This window comes from Callospermophilus lateralis, chromosome 2 (genome assembly GCF_048772815.1).
Source record: "Callospermophilus lateralis isolate mCalLat2 chromosome 2, mCalLat2.hap1, whole genome shotgun sequence".
Taxonomy (NCBI): domain Eukaryota; kingdom Metazoa; phylum Chordata; class Mammalia; order Rodentia; family Sciuridae; genus Callospermophilus; species Callospermophilus lateralis.
Window position 1 is genome coordinate 84,475,488 of NC_135306.1, and position 20,990 is coordinate 84,496,477.

A 20,990-nucleotide genomic window follows, 5' to 3' on the forward strand; every position below is an offset into this window, starting at 1 on the left:
GGGGGAAGCAAGGGGAGCCCAGTCTCCTGCGATCTGAGGGGAGTCGGCACTGGGGGACTCAGCTTTGCCCCTGGATGCTACTCAGTGACTTCTGGGGGAAATTGAGCCAGCTTCTTTCTATTCCTGTTTTCCTGATAATCCAGAGTGACTTAACGTTTCCGTGAGGTCTTAATTGCCGACCTGGTAGAAAGGTCAGTTTAAGCATCTAATGTTCACCCACAGTTTAATGTGGCCCAGGGGAATGCTCTGCTCTTTCCTAAGGTTGTGACCCTAAGAGAAGATAAGAACAAAGTGAATTTCGACGAACTTGGTCTTAAACACCTGGCAGGAGAGTATGGCCAAAGCACGACCATATGTGGACATTTAAAAAGAAAGGTAGCCGGGCATGGTTTACTTTTAAGAAAAGTCATTTTTAGAGAGTGAAAGTGATCAGGTTATATTTATGTATGAATATTGCACCGTGAAACCCACTATTCTGTACAATTATACACCTATTAAAAGTCGTTTTGAAAAGTATGTGTGATGGGAAAGGATGATCAGGGAGGGTCAAATTCAAACTTTTTTTTTGATACTGGGAATTGAACCCAGGGACGAATACCACTGTTGAGCTACATACCCAGCAATTTTTTTTTTTTGACCCAATCCTGCTAAATGGCCCAGCCAGCCTTCAAACCTGGGGATCCTCCTGCTTTGGCCTCCAGAATGGCTGGGATTCACAGGCCTCTGCCTCAGGGCTAGTTCAAATTCAGATTTTTGATCTGAAGAATGTACACCTTGAAATAGCGAACAACTAAGGGTTGCCTCCCCCCACCAAAAAAAAAAAAAAAAAAGAACATTGGTATTATCCTCCTTGCTACCTGGGATGTTCTGAGTGTTTAAAAAAAATCAAAATTAATAGAATTAGGGAGTGCTGGGAAAATAGGACAGCTTATTAGTCCATTTTTCTAGAGCTTTTAAATTTAAACCCATGAGGTTCTGTTGAGGTAAGAGTCTAAATCGGTAAAATATTGGTTATTGCCAGACATCTTTGAGAGCTTTACAAATATTAACGCATTTAATCATCCTTACAACAACTGCATTAAGAAAATATCATTATTCCCACTTTAAAGATGGGGAAATTGCTGCGTGGGGTGGGGCATGCCTGTAATCCCAGAAACATTGGAGGCTGTGGCAAGAGGATCAAATTGGAGGCCAGCCTCAACAATTTAGCAAGACCTGTCAAAAAGGGCAAAGGATATAGTTGGGGTAGAGTGTGAAGGATATGAAATATAACCCTCAAGGAGAAAGGAGGACAGTTTGTTTTGGGGAGCAAGCAATGATCTCTGAGCTCTGGACATTCATTCACCCTTTCCCAGCAACAAATGATTCAAATCTTACTTTTTGTAGGGAGGTGGATACTAGGGATTGAACTCGGGGGCATTCGATCACTGAGCCACATCTTCAGCCCTATTTTGTATATTATTTAGAGACAGGATGTGAGTTGCTTAAGGTCTGGCTAAATTGTTGATTTTGAACTCCTGATCCTCCTATCTCATCCTCCCAAGCTGCTAGGATTACAGACCCATGCCACCTTGGCTTTCAAATCTCATTTTTATGAATCAAAACTTACTTAAACCCTGTAAAAAAAAATTAGACCCCTCCTATAATCATTTGCCATTTTTTCTTCTGAAAATGTGCCATTCTGTTGCTTAATAGAGAAAACTTGCTTTCCATTGAGATCTGGTCTCTGATTATTTTTGCTTTCCTCAGTATAATAAATAAAGATGGGGAAATTAGCACTTGGTGAAGTAAATAGCACAACTGGAATCCAAATTCAGATTATCCTGAGATGTCTGTTCTTAACTAGGTGACTATGGTGATTTTAGGCACATTCCTACAACTTTGCTGTAATTCTTTATATAGATGTTTTGGGACTGCATGTGGCACACACTTGTAATCCCAGCAGCTCAGGAGGCTGAGGCTGGAGGATGATAAGTTCAAAGCCAGCATCAGCAAAAGCGAGGCAGTAAACAATTCAATGAGACCCTGTCTCTAAATAAAATACAAAATAGGGCTGGGGATACAGCTCAGTGATTGAATGCCCCTGAGTTTAATCCTAGTACCAAAAAACAAAACAAATCAACCCCCCCCCCAAAGAAAATGTTTTGGTTTTGAAAATTCATGGGAATAAAACTAATAATCTTTTTGACCAGTAGGCAGTAGCATTTAACATAGAGTAGTTAGGGAGTGTGGCGATACATGATTGTATTTATTATGGGAAAATAGCATTACCAGTCAGGTTAGTACTTCCTATTCGAAAGAACTGGTTTGGGTAAGTCCATCTTGATTTCCGAATTCTAGGGAACCAAAATAGCAAACATCTTTTTAAGGATTTAGAATAGTTCATATTTGCATTTTCTTCAATGCTTTGTCCAAAGTGTAACTTCTCATATTCTAAATTAGCTGATTTTACGATTCATCTTGAGGACATAATACTAATTGAAACGCTGGCAGTAGATTTAATTTTTTTGTGACCTTTTATACTGTAAGAGTAATTTAAATTGGTCAGTGGAAATCCTTAAATCCAGTTGAAAAGTTTGGAATTTTCTTTGATGTCATTGAAAGGAGGATTGAGTTTCTCAGAATGATTGCTTCTTGTTCTACAAATATTTTCAACAATTTATAGTAGAAATGTGGGGACAGAGGTTGTTCTCTGGTTGGGAGGTAGCGATACTGTTGTTACCAAAAGCATGATCATTGTCCCCAATGCCAGTTCAATAAAAAGGACACAGTTTTGAGAAAAAGGAAAACATTTTTATTGCTTTGCAAGCAAAGGAGAAATACCAGGACTCCTGTCCCAGAGGCTGTGATTCTGCCCATCTAGGGAAACGGGTTTTTAAAGAACTGAATCAAAGGCTACTTTCCATGTGTAATTCACTTGTTAATTTGAGAGAGTCATTTCTTGTATCTTTTGGTGCTTTGTATATATCTTTGTATCTGCAAGTCTGAATTACTTTGTTCCTGTGGTGGGTGTGTGCTCAAGGACAGATAACTGCGAAGTGGAAGAAAGGTAATCCTGTTCCATCCTGTACCCATCCCCGCCTTCCCAAGATTAGGGTTGGGAAGAGATTAGGGAGGAGAAGTGACTGAGAAAGGGGAAGAAACATGTTCCTTTTAAAAATAAGTTGCAGTGGCAGAGCATAAAATGAACCACTGTTACATTTCCTTATTTTGTATTTTATTTAGTGATAGGATCTCACTGAATTGCTTAGCACCTCGCCATTGCTGATGCTGGCTTTGAACTCATGATCTTCCTGCCTCAGCCTCCCAGTCTGCTGGGATTATAGGCCTGTGCCACCTTGCCTGGCCCTTACTGTCACTTTCTACAGTTCCCTTTTTATGGCAGTGACATCTCTGAGCTACTTTCTGTGTGAACTTGGGGGAAATGACCTGAAGTTCTTGTTCTCTATCAGGTGGGACAGTTAAGTGTATATTCAGCATCAGGGCAGACCAGAGGTCCATGGTGGCAGTTGGTAAGTGACTGGACAAAGTTTACATAGGACAGGGATCATGCTAGGACAATAATAAAGACTTCAAAGTATTATGTTTGGGTGAACAATTAACACAAAAGCAATTAGTATTTTTGCCAGTCTCTGAAAACCATAAACAAGTAACTCATAATCATGTCAATGAAAAACAGATCAAGTTTATCTATGTAGAAGGTTAAGAAGATTTGTAGGTCTATGAGATCAGGCTCAAATTGACTCAGGATAAACTTGTGACTTTTGAGTCTTTCGTGATCATTATTATTAGGCATTCCCACACAAGAACCCTTCCTTTATAGCTTCCAGCTTTACTTACTTTTGTTACATTAAAAAAATTATCTTTCCATTTATGCATTTAGGAACCAGGGATTAAACCCAGAGGCTCTTAACTACTGAGACATATCTCCAGCCCTTTATTTTTTATTTTGAGGCAGGGTCTCACTAAGTTGCCTAGGGCCTTGCCAAATTGCTGAGGCTGGCTTTGAAATTATGATCCTCCTGTCTCAGCCTCCCAAGCTGCTAGGATTACAGGCATGTGGCACCATTCCTGGCTCTCTTTATTTTTAAATGTCCACATATAGTTGTACTTCAGTCATACTCTCCTGCCAGGTGTTTAAGACCAAGTTGGTCAAAATTCACTTTGTTCATATCTTCTCTTAGAGTCAGTGATCTCAGGATTCCTTAGCAATCATTCTTGGGGACATAGTATGAGAAGTCTCTTTCCTCTTTTAGCCTTCCTGTACCAATTGTGTTATCTGCTAGGATGGGTCAAAGTCTTGCTGACTGTATCAGGATATTTCCCTCTTCAATGACCCCGCTCTTTGCAGAATGTGCACTGATTGGCTGGCTTCCTGTTCTCTAGTATCTCCTTGATCCCCCTGATGAGGAGGCTGGGTGACTCCATAAAGTTGCAGGGTCCTTAGAGGGGTTCTGTCATTCTCTGGCTCCTTGCTGATCTGAGAGAGCAAGGGCCAGAAAATTGACTGCTTTTTCCTTGGCCCTTTTACTTCCTTGACTTGGGTCTCCCAACTTTTTGGTTTTGAACATCCAGCAGGCCAGTTTCACCAATATTAAAAGTGAAAAATATGGGCTATACTTTTACAGTTACCCTATCATTTAATTGGGGTATTAGTATTGAAAAGCAGCATTGCAATCTGTCTGTTCTTTAGGTCATAACTTATTGTCTTAAATTTATTACGGTTGTTCTGTTCAAAGTAGAACTTCTGTAAAACATTAATAGGCAATAGTTATATACTTTTATAAGGAAAATACAAAATGAACACTAGACTATTTTTGGTATCCTATAACTTCTAGAAAGATCCATATATTTATCAACTCAATTACATACAAGTTTTTTTAACTCTTTTACAAGCCTAAATAACTTTTACAGTTTGCCCAAACTTTTACTTAAGTATCACATCCCTTGTTTATTTTGAGATCATAGTAATCTTTACAACAACAACAAAATAAATCTTTTGAGCACAACTTAAGCTTAATTTTAGCTTACTTTGGAACTCTCCTAACATGGAGAAGGACAAGAGCCAAGCCTTAACTTAGGTGAGGCTGGACTCTTGACAAAGTGTTTATTGCTGAAGCTGATCTGATCTTTGCCTTTCTTTTTTAAAAAGTATCCTTTTACAAAGTTCTCATGAATTGTTTCTTGAGTCTGTCTGAATAGCAGTTAGCATAATACAACATCACATCTGAAACATGAATCAAAGAAAAAAGGCTAAGAGAGTTCTTAACTTTCTTTTTGTGGAAAAAGTGACAAAATGTTTTCATGTTCCACATTGTCAACCTTTGAACAAATCAGGCTCTCCTTATTATCTTCCAAAAATACACTTAAATTTCCATCCCAGTGTAAAGAGTACCACAAAATTTTGTATGTAATTTATTGACAATGGGTTACTTTTATCCAGTTACAAAACATTAACTGACATAAGTAAATACCAACCAGATTTGTTATTTCTATATAAACCTGAGGGTGATTATTGCTACAGATAATTTTAGTTTAGAGAACACCAACCTGGTAAATTGCTCTTTTAAGGTTACATTTAGATGGCTTATATATTTGAAGAACATAAACTCATTTAATATTCAAAGAAGCTAGTAATGGTTAGCATTACAATTGCATAGATGTCCCTATATTAACTAAGTTTAACTTAAAAGTAAAATTTAGAGTCCACATTGTATATGGTAACAATAATCATAAGTCTCATATTAGCAAAAATCAAAGAATAGCCTTAAGTCTCATGTATTTAGGAAACTATTAATGATCAGGAATAGGCTTAGTCAAAGCAAACAGATATAAGCCAAGTCTTCAAATGGCATTGTGGCCCTTCTATGTCAGATACAAAGTATAAAAGAACATTTATTAGTTACCTTGCTAGTAAACCTACATAAACTTTCATTTTATGAACTTACATAACACTTAGACCAGGCTCAGGCAAACACAATTCTCAGATGTATATATATCTCTGGTAACATGTATTTAGGGTGTCAACTATATTGTAGTAACCTAAAATAGAAGTTGCTTATTTAACTAGTTATGAAGTAATCATTTAAAAGACTTTAAAACAGGCATAAATCCTAATTCCTTTAAGATTTAATTTCCCTAAGTAATAAAACTTGACAGACACAAGAAAATTATCTTAATAAGAGCAGATTAATGTTCTAGACTTTGCTTCATATCATTGCATTAAAATTTGAATAACTTTGACTATGCTAATTACAGCCAATTTAATCACACAAACTTTTTCACAAACCTTCTGCAACTTATTTAGCCATTCTACAATTTGTTTACATCCTTAGTTTTGTCCTCTCTTTCATCTTGGTCATTAGCACAAGATTATTACTTTATCAGATAAAATGCTTCATCATCCAGAAATATTTCTTTTACCTTCTAATTTTACAGCTAAAATATATTTCCACACCTGTAACTTTCTTACATTTCTTTTCTAGTTTCAGACCCTTTCTTAAATTCATATTCTAAAACAATCTTTATGAATATTATATGTGCATGTAATTACTCAATAAATTTTATCCCAGGAGAGGACCAGACAATTTGGCATATAGAAAAACTGTACCTTAATCTTTTTCTTCTAGGTTGGATTCAAGGGGTTGGAGCACGGAATATTTTTGAGCCTGACCTGTCTTCCTTATCTTTATTACAATACCACCAACTTTGAGTTCCCCAATGGTCAACTGTATCCCAAGTCTCCTTTACACCATTTTCTTACACTAGGCATATTGATGGTCAATAGAAGAGGCCCTTTCCATCCTTTTCTTTGAGCATTCTTGAAGATCCCTTTGCGGAGGTTGCCAGCAAAACTTGGGATTGGCTTTGATTTCTGTTTTTATTTATTTATTTTTTTATTTCTGAGTGCAGTTATTTATCCTACCAATTTCCTTATGCATTTAGTTTTTTAAAAATTTTTTTATAGTTTTAGATGGACAGCATGCCTTTATTTTATTTGTTTATCTTTATGTGATGCTAAGGATTGAACCCAGTGCCTCACACAAGCGCTTTGCCACTGAGCTACAGCCCTAGTGCCTGCATTTAGTTTGATGAGATACTGTTATAGCAAGGATTGCTCTGCCCCAGTGATGGATATCCCTGACTGAATGGCTGCTTTCCATGTTGTCATTTCTTTTGGTGCCATCCCCAAGTCTGAATTACTTTGTTCCAGTGGTAGGTGTGTGCTCAAGGATAGATAACTCCTTGGGATGGGGAAGAAAGGTATTCCTGTTTCTCCTGAGGTTAGGGAGGAGAAGGGAGAGAGGAAGAGAAATAAACATGTCCCCTTTAAAGTCACAGTGGCAGAGCAGCAAGGGCTATATTCAAAGCATGAAGTAGACCACTGTTACACTATTACCCAATGTTCAGAAGATATTAATACTGCTTCTTAAGTTACAATATGTCTTCTATCTTAAGCCAGAAGATTTGATATTATATCTTGACAATCCAACCTTTAACAAAACCAATGCCCCTTTTCCTGTGGAGCTGTGGTTTCAGAAGTGCAGGAATTATATTCATAGCTTTATCAGCCACGTTTTTTTCTTTCAATGCTTTCAAGCACTTTGTTAGCATGTAATATGGTTCTTCCTTTAAATATATATATCCAGGGGAAATAAAAGATAAATATGGTCAGAGTTCAGTGACTTCTCGACACTCCTTCTGCTTGCAACATGGTCTTTCTTAGTCATCACCATGACTTGCTTGGATTGCTGAAATCAGCAGTTTCCACCTTTATCCTCCTCTAGTCTGTTTTTAACATAATAGGCATGTGCCATCATACTCAGCTTGCCAAGTTTTCAACATCATAATGGCTTTAATTTTTTTCCTTTTAATTTCTCAAATAGAACTAGGGATGTAACTCAGAGGTAGGGCACTTGCCTAACATGTGTGAAGCCCTGGATTCAGTCTCCAGTACCAGGGGTGAAAAATCTAATTAAATAAGAATACTTTTTTCTTTTCTTTTTTGGTACTGGCAATTGAACCTGTGTCACTTTACCACTGAGCTACATTCCCAGCCTTTTCTATTTTTAATTTTGAGACAGGGTATTGCCATGTTGCTGAGGGTCTTTCTAAGTTTCTGAGGCTTGCCTTGGACTTGTGATCCTTCTGCTCAGCCTCCGGAGTCACAGGTATTACAGGCGTGCACCTTTGCACCTAGCTAGAATACTTCTTAAGCCACTTAAGAAGTATAAGGATTTGGGTTTGGAAAACCTAATTTAAACTGGTTTAAACAATGAGGACATTTATTGATTCACAAAACAGTGTCCAGACAGTCTTCTGTGCCAGCTTCATCTAGTGGCTGTGCTTTCCTGTGTGTGTGAACATCTTCAGAAAGGCACAGTTGTCAATAGCATTTATTAAATTCACTTCTACCAGCAAGAAAGAAGGTAAGCTGGGTGCAGTGGCAAATACCAATCCTAGCAGCTTGGGAGGCTGAGGCAGGAAGATCATGAGTTCAATGCCAGCCTCAGAAACTCAGCATGGCCCTAAATAATTTAGTGACACCCTGTCTCAAAATAAAATGTATAAAAAAAGGGCTGGGGCTGGGGCTTAGTGGTTGAGTGGCCCTGGGTTCAATCCCTGATACCAAAAAAAAAAAAAAAGAAAAAAAGAGAGAGAGAAGGTGGCCTCCAGAGATCAGGAAGAACTTTCCAGTAATCTTTTGCAAACTTCATTTGACATCTTAATATACTTAAATAGGTCAGTCTAATAGCAGTTTCAGGTAAGGGGGATGCCATACCCTTAGACCAAGTTTCTCCACCTCAAAACTATTGTATTTTTTGAGTTGGGCAATTCTTTGTGTATGGTACTATTCTCTGAATGATAGAATGTTCTGGATCTCTAACTGTGATTTCCTCCGACTGTGACACTCAAAAGTATTTCCAGAGAGGTGGAGAATGTAGCTCAGCGGTAGAGGGCTTGCCTACAGTGGGCCTGAGGTTCCATCCCCAGCACTTGGAGGAAAAAAAAAGGAAAGAAAAGAAAGATCTTACTCAGATTTCCTGCCCGCAACTGAAAATTGATCTAATCTTGCTCTGAGAATCCTACTCCCCATTTAATGTATCTTAAAAAAAAAAAAAGTTTTTTCAATTTTGAATTATATCTTATAGTTCCACTTCTTTTGGATATATGTCCTCTCATTCAGATTTCCTATTTCACTTTCCATGGATACCATTGGGGATGTGATGATCTGGACTTTGCTTGGAAAGAGTCCTTAGACACATCCACAGGGCTGTTTGTGTGATTCTCTAATTTATTTATTTTATATTTCATTGATTTTGGTACCAGGGATGCGAGTTACATCCCCAGCCATTTTTAATTTTGAGACAGGGTCTTGCTAAATTGCCTAGGGCCTCACTAAGTTGATGAGGCTGTCCAGTAACTTGTGATCTTCCTGTGTCAACCTCCTAAACTGCAGGGATTACAGGCATGCACCACCATGCCCAGCCTCTTTTTTATTTTTTTAAACTTAATTGGTGGTACTGGGGATTGAACCTGGGGTCTCTAGCATGCTAGGCAAGCACTCTACCACTGATCTAGTAGACTCCTTACCTCTTTTTAAAATTTTATTTTGAGCCAGGATCTTGCTAAGTTGCCCAGGTAGGTTTCTTTTCTACTTGCTTTTCTGATGTTTCCAATGTCAAATAAACATTACATTGCTTTGAAATGAGAACCTGTAATAGCCCAGGTTAGAAACCTAAATGGAGTCACACACTAAAGTTTCATGTCACAAAACTGAAATTAAGCTAATTTTTTTTTTTCTCATCTTCTGAGAAATTAGGATGAGAGAGGTAGCAACCAAATTTCCCAAACAGGGTACTTTCACTTGACAAAGTAGTGAAAGTTTCCTCTACCTTAATTCTTACACAAAGAAGTTATCCTAAAGTGATCTGAAATTTATCCATCAGTTAATTTTTCTATTGTTTATTCCTATCTTACTAAGAACAGTTTTGAAATGATGAATCTGCTTTTTGTTCTTTTGTTTTTGCTTTCTTTATTCTCTGTTTATAAAACCAACCTTTTCTGCTTTGCCCATTGGAACCCTTTTTCTCTTCTGTGGAGTGAAGACTTGCCTGATTTTAGAATAAAAAATAAAGTCATTTAAGATTATTAATCTAAATTGTTGTGGTTTTGTCTTTTAATACCAGTCTCTCTTCATTGCCTTATTGATGATAGCTAATGGTGAGTCCATCTCCTGTGCTTTGTTCCTGCTGACAGGGACCCACCTTTCACTGTAATCACAGGTGATTTTCAGTATGGGTGGTCCACTACTTTGCCCCAATTGTGGCTGTCTCCTGGCTACTTTGCCCTATGTTTTTCCTTGGCACCATGAAGAACCCAGGAATGCCTGGATTCCTTCCAAGGACACATGAATCTCAAGTGTGCTTTAAATTTGCCAGTTTGGGGCCTGTTCTGCTTGCTATGCCCTGCTATTATTTTTTATAATGCTGAAACCATTCTGTTTCTGTTAGTGGTTAACTTCCCCTAGTTCCAAGCCAGGGTCATATACTCTAAGCTTTTCCTTTGACTATTCTTACTCTCAGTATGGTAGAATGTTCTGTTTCCTTTCCTGTTGCCTTGGAGACCAACCACCCTTCACTTCCACTTCCAAGTCTCAGCCTTCCTTTTTCTGAATACCCAACTCCCAACATTTTTGTAGATAACATAGCTGTATGCCTCAAACTTTCACTATGGAGAATGGTTCTCTCATCTCTATACTCACCAAATGTAGGCCTCCACTTCTCTCTGGCTATCCACAGCCCTGCTTCCAGAACTTTCCCTAGAGATCTCTGCATTCACTGGGTCACAAAGCTGAGTATTTCCCGGGGCCTCAGGGCTACCTACATAGCTTCTAGTCCTCTCATTGCTGGCTTACTGGGGGTCATCCTGGGGCTTTCAGACTCATCTCTAGGTTGTCTTCATCTTTTTTTTTTTTAAAGAATGGAAAAGGTATCTTTAATTCTTTTTATAAGATTTCTTTTAGTGTTACCAGTGTGTTATTTTTTTTTAATTTTTAAAACATTGTGTCAGTGCATGATAGCAGGACTCATCATGCATCTTTGTACATGCACATAAGATAATGTCATTAATCTCATTTCCCATACCTTCCCTTTCTCTCCTTTCCTCCCTCACCATTATCTGCTTGCTCTAGTGAAGTACTTCTAATTTCTAAAAGTCTGAGCTTCAGCCAATCAATGTGGGTTGAAACCGAGGAAGCTAGATTTCAAGGATCAGACGAGGCCAGGAAAATTTAAAACAAAGGAACGAAAAGAAAACTTGGACCAGTTTTGAAATCTGATAAACTTTGAAATTAGGATAAAGAGGCCACCAGATTACATTGACAGTGCACAAATTTTACAATAACTTAAGAAAGCACCAGTATTTTAAGACTCTATTTTAGAAAATAATATAAACTCTAAATGAATTAATTGTTTGTAATGAAAGATGTTATGTCTTGTGTGTGTAAGATTGAGATGGCAGTGTACCTCCTTTCATTGTATAGAATTGATACTAAATTAATCCCTGTTAAACTGGAGATTGTGATCTCCCAGCCCTCAACTCTAGCATCTAGGTATAGCCATCCATGTGGTGTAAGTCACTGTCACCAATAAGGACATAAACAGACACATTGTGTGGTTGTCTTCATCTTTATAGACCTAACCCCCATAAGAAGCCAGCAAGCTGCTGCCTTGCACCTGACTAATAATTCTAGCATAGATGGAGTCTCTCCTTTAGCACTTGACATTGGGCTATGATGGGAAGAAATCAGGGCTGCATTCTTCGGAGGAAAAAAAAAATCTATCTCCTTCAAAAGGAGATCAAGCTGGTGTTAAATAGATCTGTTACCATGTTGATTATGCAAAGACAGGAGAGGGAAGGAAACTTCTATATGTAGTAACACTGAGGGGAGCACTAAGTATATGTGACTGGTTATCATTTGCAGTCTACAATTTATGAGTTACATTAGAAAGTGGAGGCTCGTTGAAATTAAATTATAGGCAGTGGTACTATGGCTTCACTGGTCCTCTTTAAGACTTGACTAGGTTTGTTTTATTTTTTTGGGGGAGGGGGAGGTACTGAGAATTGAACCTAAGGGCTATTTACCACTGAGCTACATCCCCAGCCCTTTTGATTTCTTATTTTGAGACAGGGTCTCACTAAATTGCCAAGTATGGTCTCCAAGTCTGGTCTCCCCCTGCCTCAGCCTCTCTACTTGCTGGGAATACAGGCCTGTATCCCCACACCTGACTGATCTAGATCTTTATGACTTCAAGGTTTATATTCTTTTTACTAGACCCCAGGCTAAGCTCTTGTCCCCTGATGGAGGTCTTATACTCCAAAGAGCCACTGTTTCTTTCTGAATTCTCTTTTTCTGAGACTACTCTCGGAAACTAAGACTCAGTGGGCTCAAACCATAATTCCAGCAATGCTTCTGCTTTGATCTTGGGCAAGTTGTCTTCCCTCCTGGGCCTCAGCTTCCCTGTCTGTAAGGAAAAGATAGAAATATAAAGTCAAAGACCTTCTGTTCTTGATTTATCATGAATAGTTTAATTCTTCTCAATGAGAAACTTATCTTGGGGTGTGTTGGTCAAATACCTGACAAGAACAGCTTAGAGGAGGAAGTTTATTTGGGCTCGTGGTTTCAGAGGTCTCAAGTCTTAGATGGCTGACTCTTTTCCTTTGGGCTCAAGATGAGACAGCACATTATAGGAGAAGGGCTCAGTAGAGGAAAGCTGCTCAGTTCATGGTAGGGTCAGGAAGCAGAGAGACAGGGCTGCAGAGAAAATGTACCCTTCCAAGGTACATCCCCAGTGACCCACCTCCTCCAGCCATGCCCAACCTGCCTACAGTTACCACCCATTTATTCTACATAAACTGATTAGGTAATAGCTCACAATCCAAACATTTTACCTCCAAACATACCTGCATTAATACTGGAGCTTTGGGGGAACACCTTGTATCCAAACCATAACATGGGTGAATATTTTTATAAGGTTTTATTTATTTATTTTTGCAGTACTTTGATTTGAATACAGAATCTCATGCATGCTAGACAAGGCTCTACCACAGAGCTACCCTAGCCCTTTGTGAGACAGGGTCTTGCTAAATTGCTGGCCTTGAGCTTGACATCCTTCTCCCTCGGCCTTCTGAGTAGATGGGATTATATATAGGCATTCATCACCACTCAGCTTTATGATTTTTATGCTTTTATTGATCATTTTAAATTAAAAATTTAATTAGATTAATTTTTAAAATTTTGGATTTAAATTTCTAAAATTTAGAAATTAAATTTTGTATATTTTACATTTTTTGTTTCTATTTTGTCATGTTCTTTTGAGATGGATTCTTGCTGTATTCCCAGGCTAGCTTTGAACTCCTGGGCTCAAGTGATCCTCCTGCTTTATCCTCTGAGTATGCACAAGACCATGCCTTCCTTTTATTTTTGTTTTATTTTTAGATTTTATTTTATGGTACTGAGGATTAAATCCAGGGGCCTTCTACTGTTGAGCTACATCCCCAGCCCTTTTTAAAATTTTTTATTTGAGTCATGGTCTTGCTAAGTTGCCCACCCTGACCTCGAATTTGTGAGGCTTCTGCCTCAGCCTGCTTGGTTGCTGGGATTACAGACATGCATCATCACACCTGGCTCTTGTTGTTATTTGGTCCTGGAGGTTGAACCCAAGGGTGCTTTACCACTGAGCTTTATCCTCAGTACTTTTTATTTTGACACATGTTCTTGCTAAGTTTCCAAGGCTCACCTTGAATTTGAAATCCTCCAGCCTCAAGCCCTTGGGTTGCTGGGATTACAGACTTTCTGCTTACTTTTTACTTTTTCCTAGTATCTGTTCCCACAAAAGGCAATGTCCCTATATTAATAGTATTCCAGGCATTAGAGAACCAGGGTAAGAATCACAAGATTTTAAGGCTACTTGCTTTCTTCTCCCTTCAAAACACACACACACACCCCGCCTTTGAAAGAGTCATTATTCAAAATATAGCTTGAAAGCTGTCTAGGCTGTAAGCAATTGATAATTAAGATGACTGCAACATATGTTTAATTTGTGTGAGAATGGGGAAGGGATCAGTTGTAGTCTCAAGATAGAGTACTCTGTGAACTGGTCCTGAAGCCAGCAAATAGATTGCAAAGGTTTATGCAACAAGAGGACTAATGACATTCTCTCTTCCAGAAAAGTGGAGTGACTCAGTATACAGATGTTCCACCTACCCCAGCGTTTGTAATTATGAGCTGACTGGCGGCAGTATGCGAGTAGTCTTTGAATCATCTGTTTTTATAGTTTCTTTGGCTGCTACTCTTTTTAGAACAATCTAGGACATGTCAACTGAAAAATGTACCAATTGCTTACAAGGAGAAAAGGGCTCGGTATAGGGGTGCGGACACAGGGAGTTCTTAACCTGCCTCTACTCCGAATGGTGGGTAGGGAGAATGACCTGATGATTCTCAGAGAACTATATGACTTCTGATGAATCCAGATATCTGGAGAACATGAAGTGAAAATTTAATACTAGCGTAGGTGTATACAAAATGAGGCAAGCTTCAGGAAGAAATGCTGATATCACTTTAATAAATACTAACAAGAAGGAGATAAACTAGAAAGACCTGAATATGTGGGTAGCCTCATGAAGTAAAAATAAGCTGGGCACTATTGCAAAATCATTTTTGTTGCAGTGTGTGCCCCAGGAATGTGCCATTCCTGGTAATCTTTTCCATTTGCATGTGAGCATCTTGTTCCAGCAGTCTTTGGATTCAGATGAACAGAACTTTGGGTTGAGTGAATTCTTGGTCATCCTGGCACAGAACAGGCTATATATTAGTCAGCTTTCTGTGACTATAACAAAATACCTGAGATATTAAACTTAGAAAAGGTTTACTTTGGTTTAAAGTTTTGGAGGTCCGTATTCATGTTTGGTTGGCCTTATTGCTTTGAACCTGTAGTGGCAAATCATGGTGGAAGCACATGGCAGAGGGAAACTACTTACCTAATGACCAAAAAGCAAGAAAGAGAGGGAGAGTGCTGGATCCCACAAACCCTCCCCCGCCTTTTTAAAAATATTTTTTAGTTGTCAAGGGACCTTTATTTTATTTATTTTTATATTCAGCGCTGAGATTAAACCCAGTGCCTCACACATGCTAGGCAAGTGCTCTCCCATGAGCCACAATCCCAGCCCACCACAGTCCCTCTTAAAGGGGATTCCCCAGGGACCTAAAGACTTCCCACTTGTCCCTACCTCTTAAGTTTTTTACCTCCCAGTAGTGTCAACCTGGGGACCAAGCCTTTAACACTTGGGCTTTTGGGGAACATTGCAGATCCAAAGTATAATAGACTATATGTGTATCTTTTAATTTGTTAAGTATATCTTTGTCAAAGTAGACTATAAAGTACTGCTTTGGTTTCTGTGTTGAATCAAAGGCCCAAATTTTAGAGGTGTGATCCTTACCTTGGTGCTCTTGGGAGGTGGCGGTAGCTTTAAGATAGGGCCTAGTAGGAGGTTTATGGGTCATCAGAGGTGTGCTCTTGAAAGGGGTTGGTGGGACCCTGGTTTCTATCTCTTTCTTTTGCTTCTTGGCCTTGAGATGAATGGTTTTCCTCTGTCTGCCATTTACTCCACGGCATTGTGACTCCACAGGACAAAACAAAGGTAAACAAAAACCAAAAAACAAAAAAACAGGACAGATCAACCATGGAATGAAACCTCCCAAGACCTTGAGACAAATTAAAACTTTTCTCTTGGTAAGTTGGCTACCTCAGGAAAGCTGACTGTAGGCACTAAGCCTTGGTTTCCACTCTAGTCTTCTGTTATCTCCTCCATTTCCTGAGGTTATGGGAAGCATGGTGAAGCAATACAGTAGTCCCCCTTGTCTGTGATTGTCTTTCCATGGTTTCTGTTATCTGCAGTTAACAGGAATCATATGGCTTAATGGTTTTCTGGTCAGTTATGATGGTACATGCCTGTATTCACACTGATCTAGGATGTTGAGGCAAGAGGATCGCAAATTTGAGGCTATCCTGGGCAACTTAGTATGACCTTGTCTCAAAATAAAAATAAAAAGGGCTGGGGCTTGTAAAGTTTAGTGGTAGAACACCTCTCTACCACTAAACTGGGTACAATCTCCAGTACCACACACACACATATAAAAAGATGCTTCATCTTATATTGTCAAAAGCTTGTTAGTAACATGATGCTTTATAACCAATGCCTATACCACTCACCTTCTTATTGTGAAAGCATTATATCATCACACATCACAAGGTTAAGTAGTGTAGCACAATAATATATGTGTTTTGGTACTGGGGATTGAACTTGGGGGCACTCAACCACTGAGCCACATCCCCAACCCTATTTTGCATTTTATTTAGAGACAGAGTCTCACTGTTTGCTTAGTACCTCACTTTTGCTGAGCTGGCTTTGAACTCATGATCCTCCTGAGCTGGGATTACAGGTATGTGCCACTGCACCTGGCCACGATAACATTTTGAGAAAGGGACCATATTCCCATGACTTTTATTATAGTACGTTTTTGTTATTGTTCTGTTGTTAGCATTAATCTCTTACTGGGCTTAATTTATATTAAACTTTATAATAGGTATATATGTATAGAAAAGAGATAGCTAGTATAGGGTTTAGTACATCCATGATTTTAGGTATCCACTGGAGGTTTTGGAATATATCCTTTGTGGATAAAGGGAGAGTATCATATTATAGAATTTTAGAGTAAAAAAGTGCTTCAGAAGAATGCTGTCAAATATCAAATGCAGCTTTATAGACTTGTGATATTAGGAAATTATCCTCAATTTGGACAAACTGAAAGACAAAGTAAGAAGGTAGCAAGTCCCTCACTGCCCCCAGGATGGGAATAAAACTCAGGGGCAGTCAATGAGTTATATCCCCAGCCCTTTTATTTTTTATTTTGAGATAGGGCCTCTTTAAGTTGCTGAGGCTGTCCTTAAACTTGTGATCCTCCTGCCTCAGCCTTCTGTGTGGCAAGGATTACAGACATGTGTTGTCACGCCTGGAAAGGTACCAGATTTATAAAGTGAAATGTGTTCAATTGAAAAGATTTTGTTTTTGAATGTTTGTCCTACTTTTCTTATTTTTAGAAGGTAATTTCATAATGATTTCAGGGAATGAAGCTTGTATGCTCTACTCTTTTGTTTCTGCCTACTTTCTGCCAGTAGAGGACAGGCTCAATATCCCCTACAGCTTGGTTTATACCCAAAGGGACATAAAACAGCAAACTACAGTGATGCAGCCACATCAGTGTTTATAGCAGCACAATTCATAATAGCTAAATTATGGAAGCCACCTAGATGCCCTTCAATAGATGAATGGATAAAGAAACTGTGGTATATATACACAATGGAATATTACTCAGCATTAAAAGAGAATGAAATTATGGCATTGGCAGGAAAATGGATGGAGTTGGAGAATATCATGCTAAGTGAAGTAAGCTAATCCCAAAAAACCAAAGGCCAAATGTTTTCTCTGATAAGTAGATGCTGATCCATAATTGGTGGGTGGGGGAGGAATGGAGGAACTTTGGATAGGGCAAAAGGGAGGGAGGGGAAGGGAGAGGGCACAGGGGTAGGAAAGATGGTAGAATGAGATGGACATTATTACCCTAGGTACATGTATGAAGAGACGAATGGCGTGGCTACTTTGTTTACAACCAGAGAATTGAAAAATTGTGCTCCATTAGTGTACTATGAATCAAAATGCATTCTGCTGACATGTATAACAAATTAGAACAGAAAATTTAAAAAGAAAAAGATCCCATCCAGAAGGGGATTGATACATTCTTTTCCCCCAGTAGAACCCTAAATTCAGGCCAGCTCTTGTGAAACTGAGATGAGAAAAGCTTTCGGTTTCCAGGCCAGAAGGAACTTCCTATTTCTGAAAACTCGAAACCAAATTCAGTCAGGTCCATCCCATGAGGGTGATCTGACTCATACCAGACACAGGCAGAGGAGGTGGAGCTGAAAGAGAATTTTTAATTTGCTAATTTCCCAGCATAGTCTGCTTATCTAACAAAGATAAGGACAGGTACAGTGAACTCTAATTCTAGGACCTTGATCACCAGTGAACTATACACTCTTAACATCAACCATCACCAATCAGAAGAGGTGTTTCTCTTCCTTTGAGATGGCAAAAATGTAGAGTGAAAGCTCTCCTCCCAGTGTAGGTCTGGAGGGGGAAATGTTGGAGGAAGGTCCTCTGTGGACCTCTTCCTCCGTGGAACACAGGAGAGCTATGTAAACTTAATATTTGCTGAAAGAGACTTGAGTTACCTTAATGATTTCATTGTAATCTGCCAGCATTGGACAGTTAAGGGTTGGAGAAAATAATAAAAAGTGTTCTTAGTTCCACAATTGGACTAAGTAAGAATATTTATTTATTTATTTATTTATACATACTGGAAATTGAACTAAGGGGCACTCAACCACTGAGCCACATCCCTAGCCCTATATTGTATTTTATTTAGAGACAGGGTCTCACTGAGTTGCTTACAAAGTTGCTGAGGCTGGCTTTGAACTCGAGATCCTCCTGTATCAGCTGGGATTACAGGCATGCACTACTGCACCCTGCAAGAATCTATTTTTTATTAAAGAGAAAAGTTTAAAATTGTGATTAAAATATACTAATATTAAATTTACCATCTTAACCATTTTTAAGTGCATGTTTCAGTGGCTTAAGTACATTTACATTGTGGTATAATTATCATTATCATGTATCTCCAGAACTTTCTCATCTTCCAAAACTGAAACTCTATACTTATTAAACAGTAACTTCCCATTCCCTTATCCCTCAGCTCCTGTCAACACCCATTCTTCTGTAGGTCTTTATGAATTTGCTACTCTAAGCAACTCATATAAGTGGAATCATGTAATATCTATCTTTTTGTGACTGGCTTATATCACTTAGATATTGTCCTCAAGCTGGGTGCCATGTCACATGCTTGTAATCCCAGTGGCTCGGGAGGCTGAGATAGGAGGATCCGAGTTCAAAGCCAGCCTCAGCAACTTAGCAAGGCACTAAGCAACTCAATGAGACCCTTTCTCTAAGTAAAATACAAAAAAGGACTAAGGATGTGGCTCAGTAGTTGAGTGCCCCTGAGTTCAATCCCTGATACCAAAAAAAAAAAAAAAAAAAAAAAAAAAGATATCATCCTCAAGATTCAGCCATGTTGTAGCATGTGTCAGAATTTCCTTCCTATTTAAGGCTGAATAATATTCTAATATATGATTAATTGTTCTCTAAGGAATTTGGACTAGGTCTTCAGTGTGTCAGGTGGTACATTTGCACTCAAAGTTTTGATATGGTATTAAGATTTTTTGGAAGTTCTAGCATCTTCTTGGGTACAGGGTTGGGTAGTATATGAAAACGTGATTCATTTTCTGCCACATCTGAGAAACAGGTATAGCAAACAAGAATTAAGGCATATCTGTTCAGTCATTGGGTACAAATTTAAATAGTTCCTCTTTTAGGATCCATTCTATTGGAAACTTGAATGTGGATTGTACCTTTGACCACTGGCTTGTTCCTGAAAATACCTCAAGTGCCACTGGGATCCACAACCCTCCATCTGAAACACTCATTGTTTTGATTTGGGCATGGTTTGAGTGTATCCCCAAGGATTTCATGTCATGTAATCTTGATCCCCAATGTGGTGGTATCGAGGTGGTAGAACATTTAAGAGGTGGGGCCTAGTAGAAGATGGTTAAGTATTAGGGGTACTACCCTTGGGAGGGTTTAATGCCTTTTTCATGGGGTGGATTACTTTTCTTAGAAATGGGTTGTTTGGCTCTCTCTCCACTTACATTTGGTACTGGGAATTAAACTTTGGGGCATTTACCAGAAAGCTACATCCCTAACCCTTTTTATTTTGAGACAGGATCTTGCAAATTGCTGAAGTTGGCCTTGAACTTGTGATTGTGATCCTCCTGCCTCAGCCTTCTGAGTTGCTGGAATTATAAACATGTGCCACTACATCTGTCTCTGTCTTCTTGCTTCTCTGTTCCTTTTTAAAATATTTCAGTAGTTATTTCTTTACTGATTGGAACCAGGGTAGGAGAAAGAGTGAGTGAATAGTCATAGTTATTTTCTTTAACGTATTTCAAATAAAAAAGAGTTGGTAAGACCATTCATCTTCAAAATTAAAGTCAGTTTCAAACTGATCTAAGGTCTCATCATCTGGACTCCTTTACCTTAAAGATGACATAGAGGGTCTGGGGTTGTCGCTCAGTGACAGATCACTTGCTTAGCATTTGTGAGGTACTGGGTTTGATTCTCAGCATTATATGTAAATTAAAATAAAGGTTCATTGACAACTAAAAATATTTTTAAAAAATCACATAGAATTATGTGACCATTTTACAAGTACATAATATAAAATCGAGAGTTTACTTATAAACCAAACTGTGTTCTATCGAACCTTTCAGAGACTCCCAGTTGAGATCTTCAACCTTTGCTCCATTTACCCTCTAGGATTTATTTCAGATTCCATGATGGTCTGGTGGAAGGTGAGAAGAGACCCAAAGTCCTGAACTGGCTCATCTCTCATTTCCATGGCAGTGGGAGGCTGAGAAGGGCAGGGGAAAGTATGAATCCAGTTTTCCACCAAAAAACAGTGCAGCTAAGGATACTACTTGGTTTCACCTATGCCAAAAGAATATTTGGAGTACCAAATAAGGTAAAGAAGGTATAGATACTTGAGAAACTGTCTTCTTTAAACTTTTCTATGTCAACCTCCCATTTTTTCTTTTCCTTTTCCTTTTTTTGGAGTGCAGGTGCTCTATAGATGAGCTACTCCTTCAGGCCTTTTTATTGCGAGACAAGGTCTTTTTGTTGCCCAGGCTGACCTTGAACTTGCTATCTTCCTACTTTAGCCTCCCTAGTGCTGGGATTATAAGTGTGTGCCATCACTTCTT

General features: G+C 38.7%; 1 protein-coding gene across 1 annotated transcript in view; it reads left to right on the plus strand.

Annotated features, from left to right (window-relative positions):
• LOC143386515 (uncharacterized) overlaps window positions 1-20,990 on the plus strand; it is a 31,148-nt gene that overhangs the window by 749 nt on the left and 9,409 nt on the right. Inside the window, exon 3 of the mRNA XM_077108133.1 lies at window positions 20,548-20,752. Within this exon, the coding sequence (XP_076964248.1) occupies window positions 20,548-20,752 (205 nt within the window). The remainder of the gene's footprint in view (window positions 1-20,547; window positions 20,753-20,990) is intronic.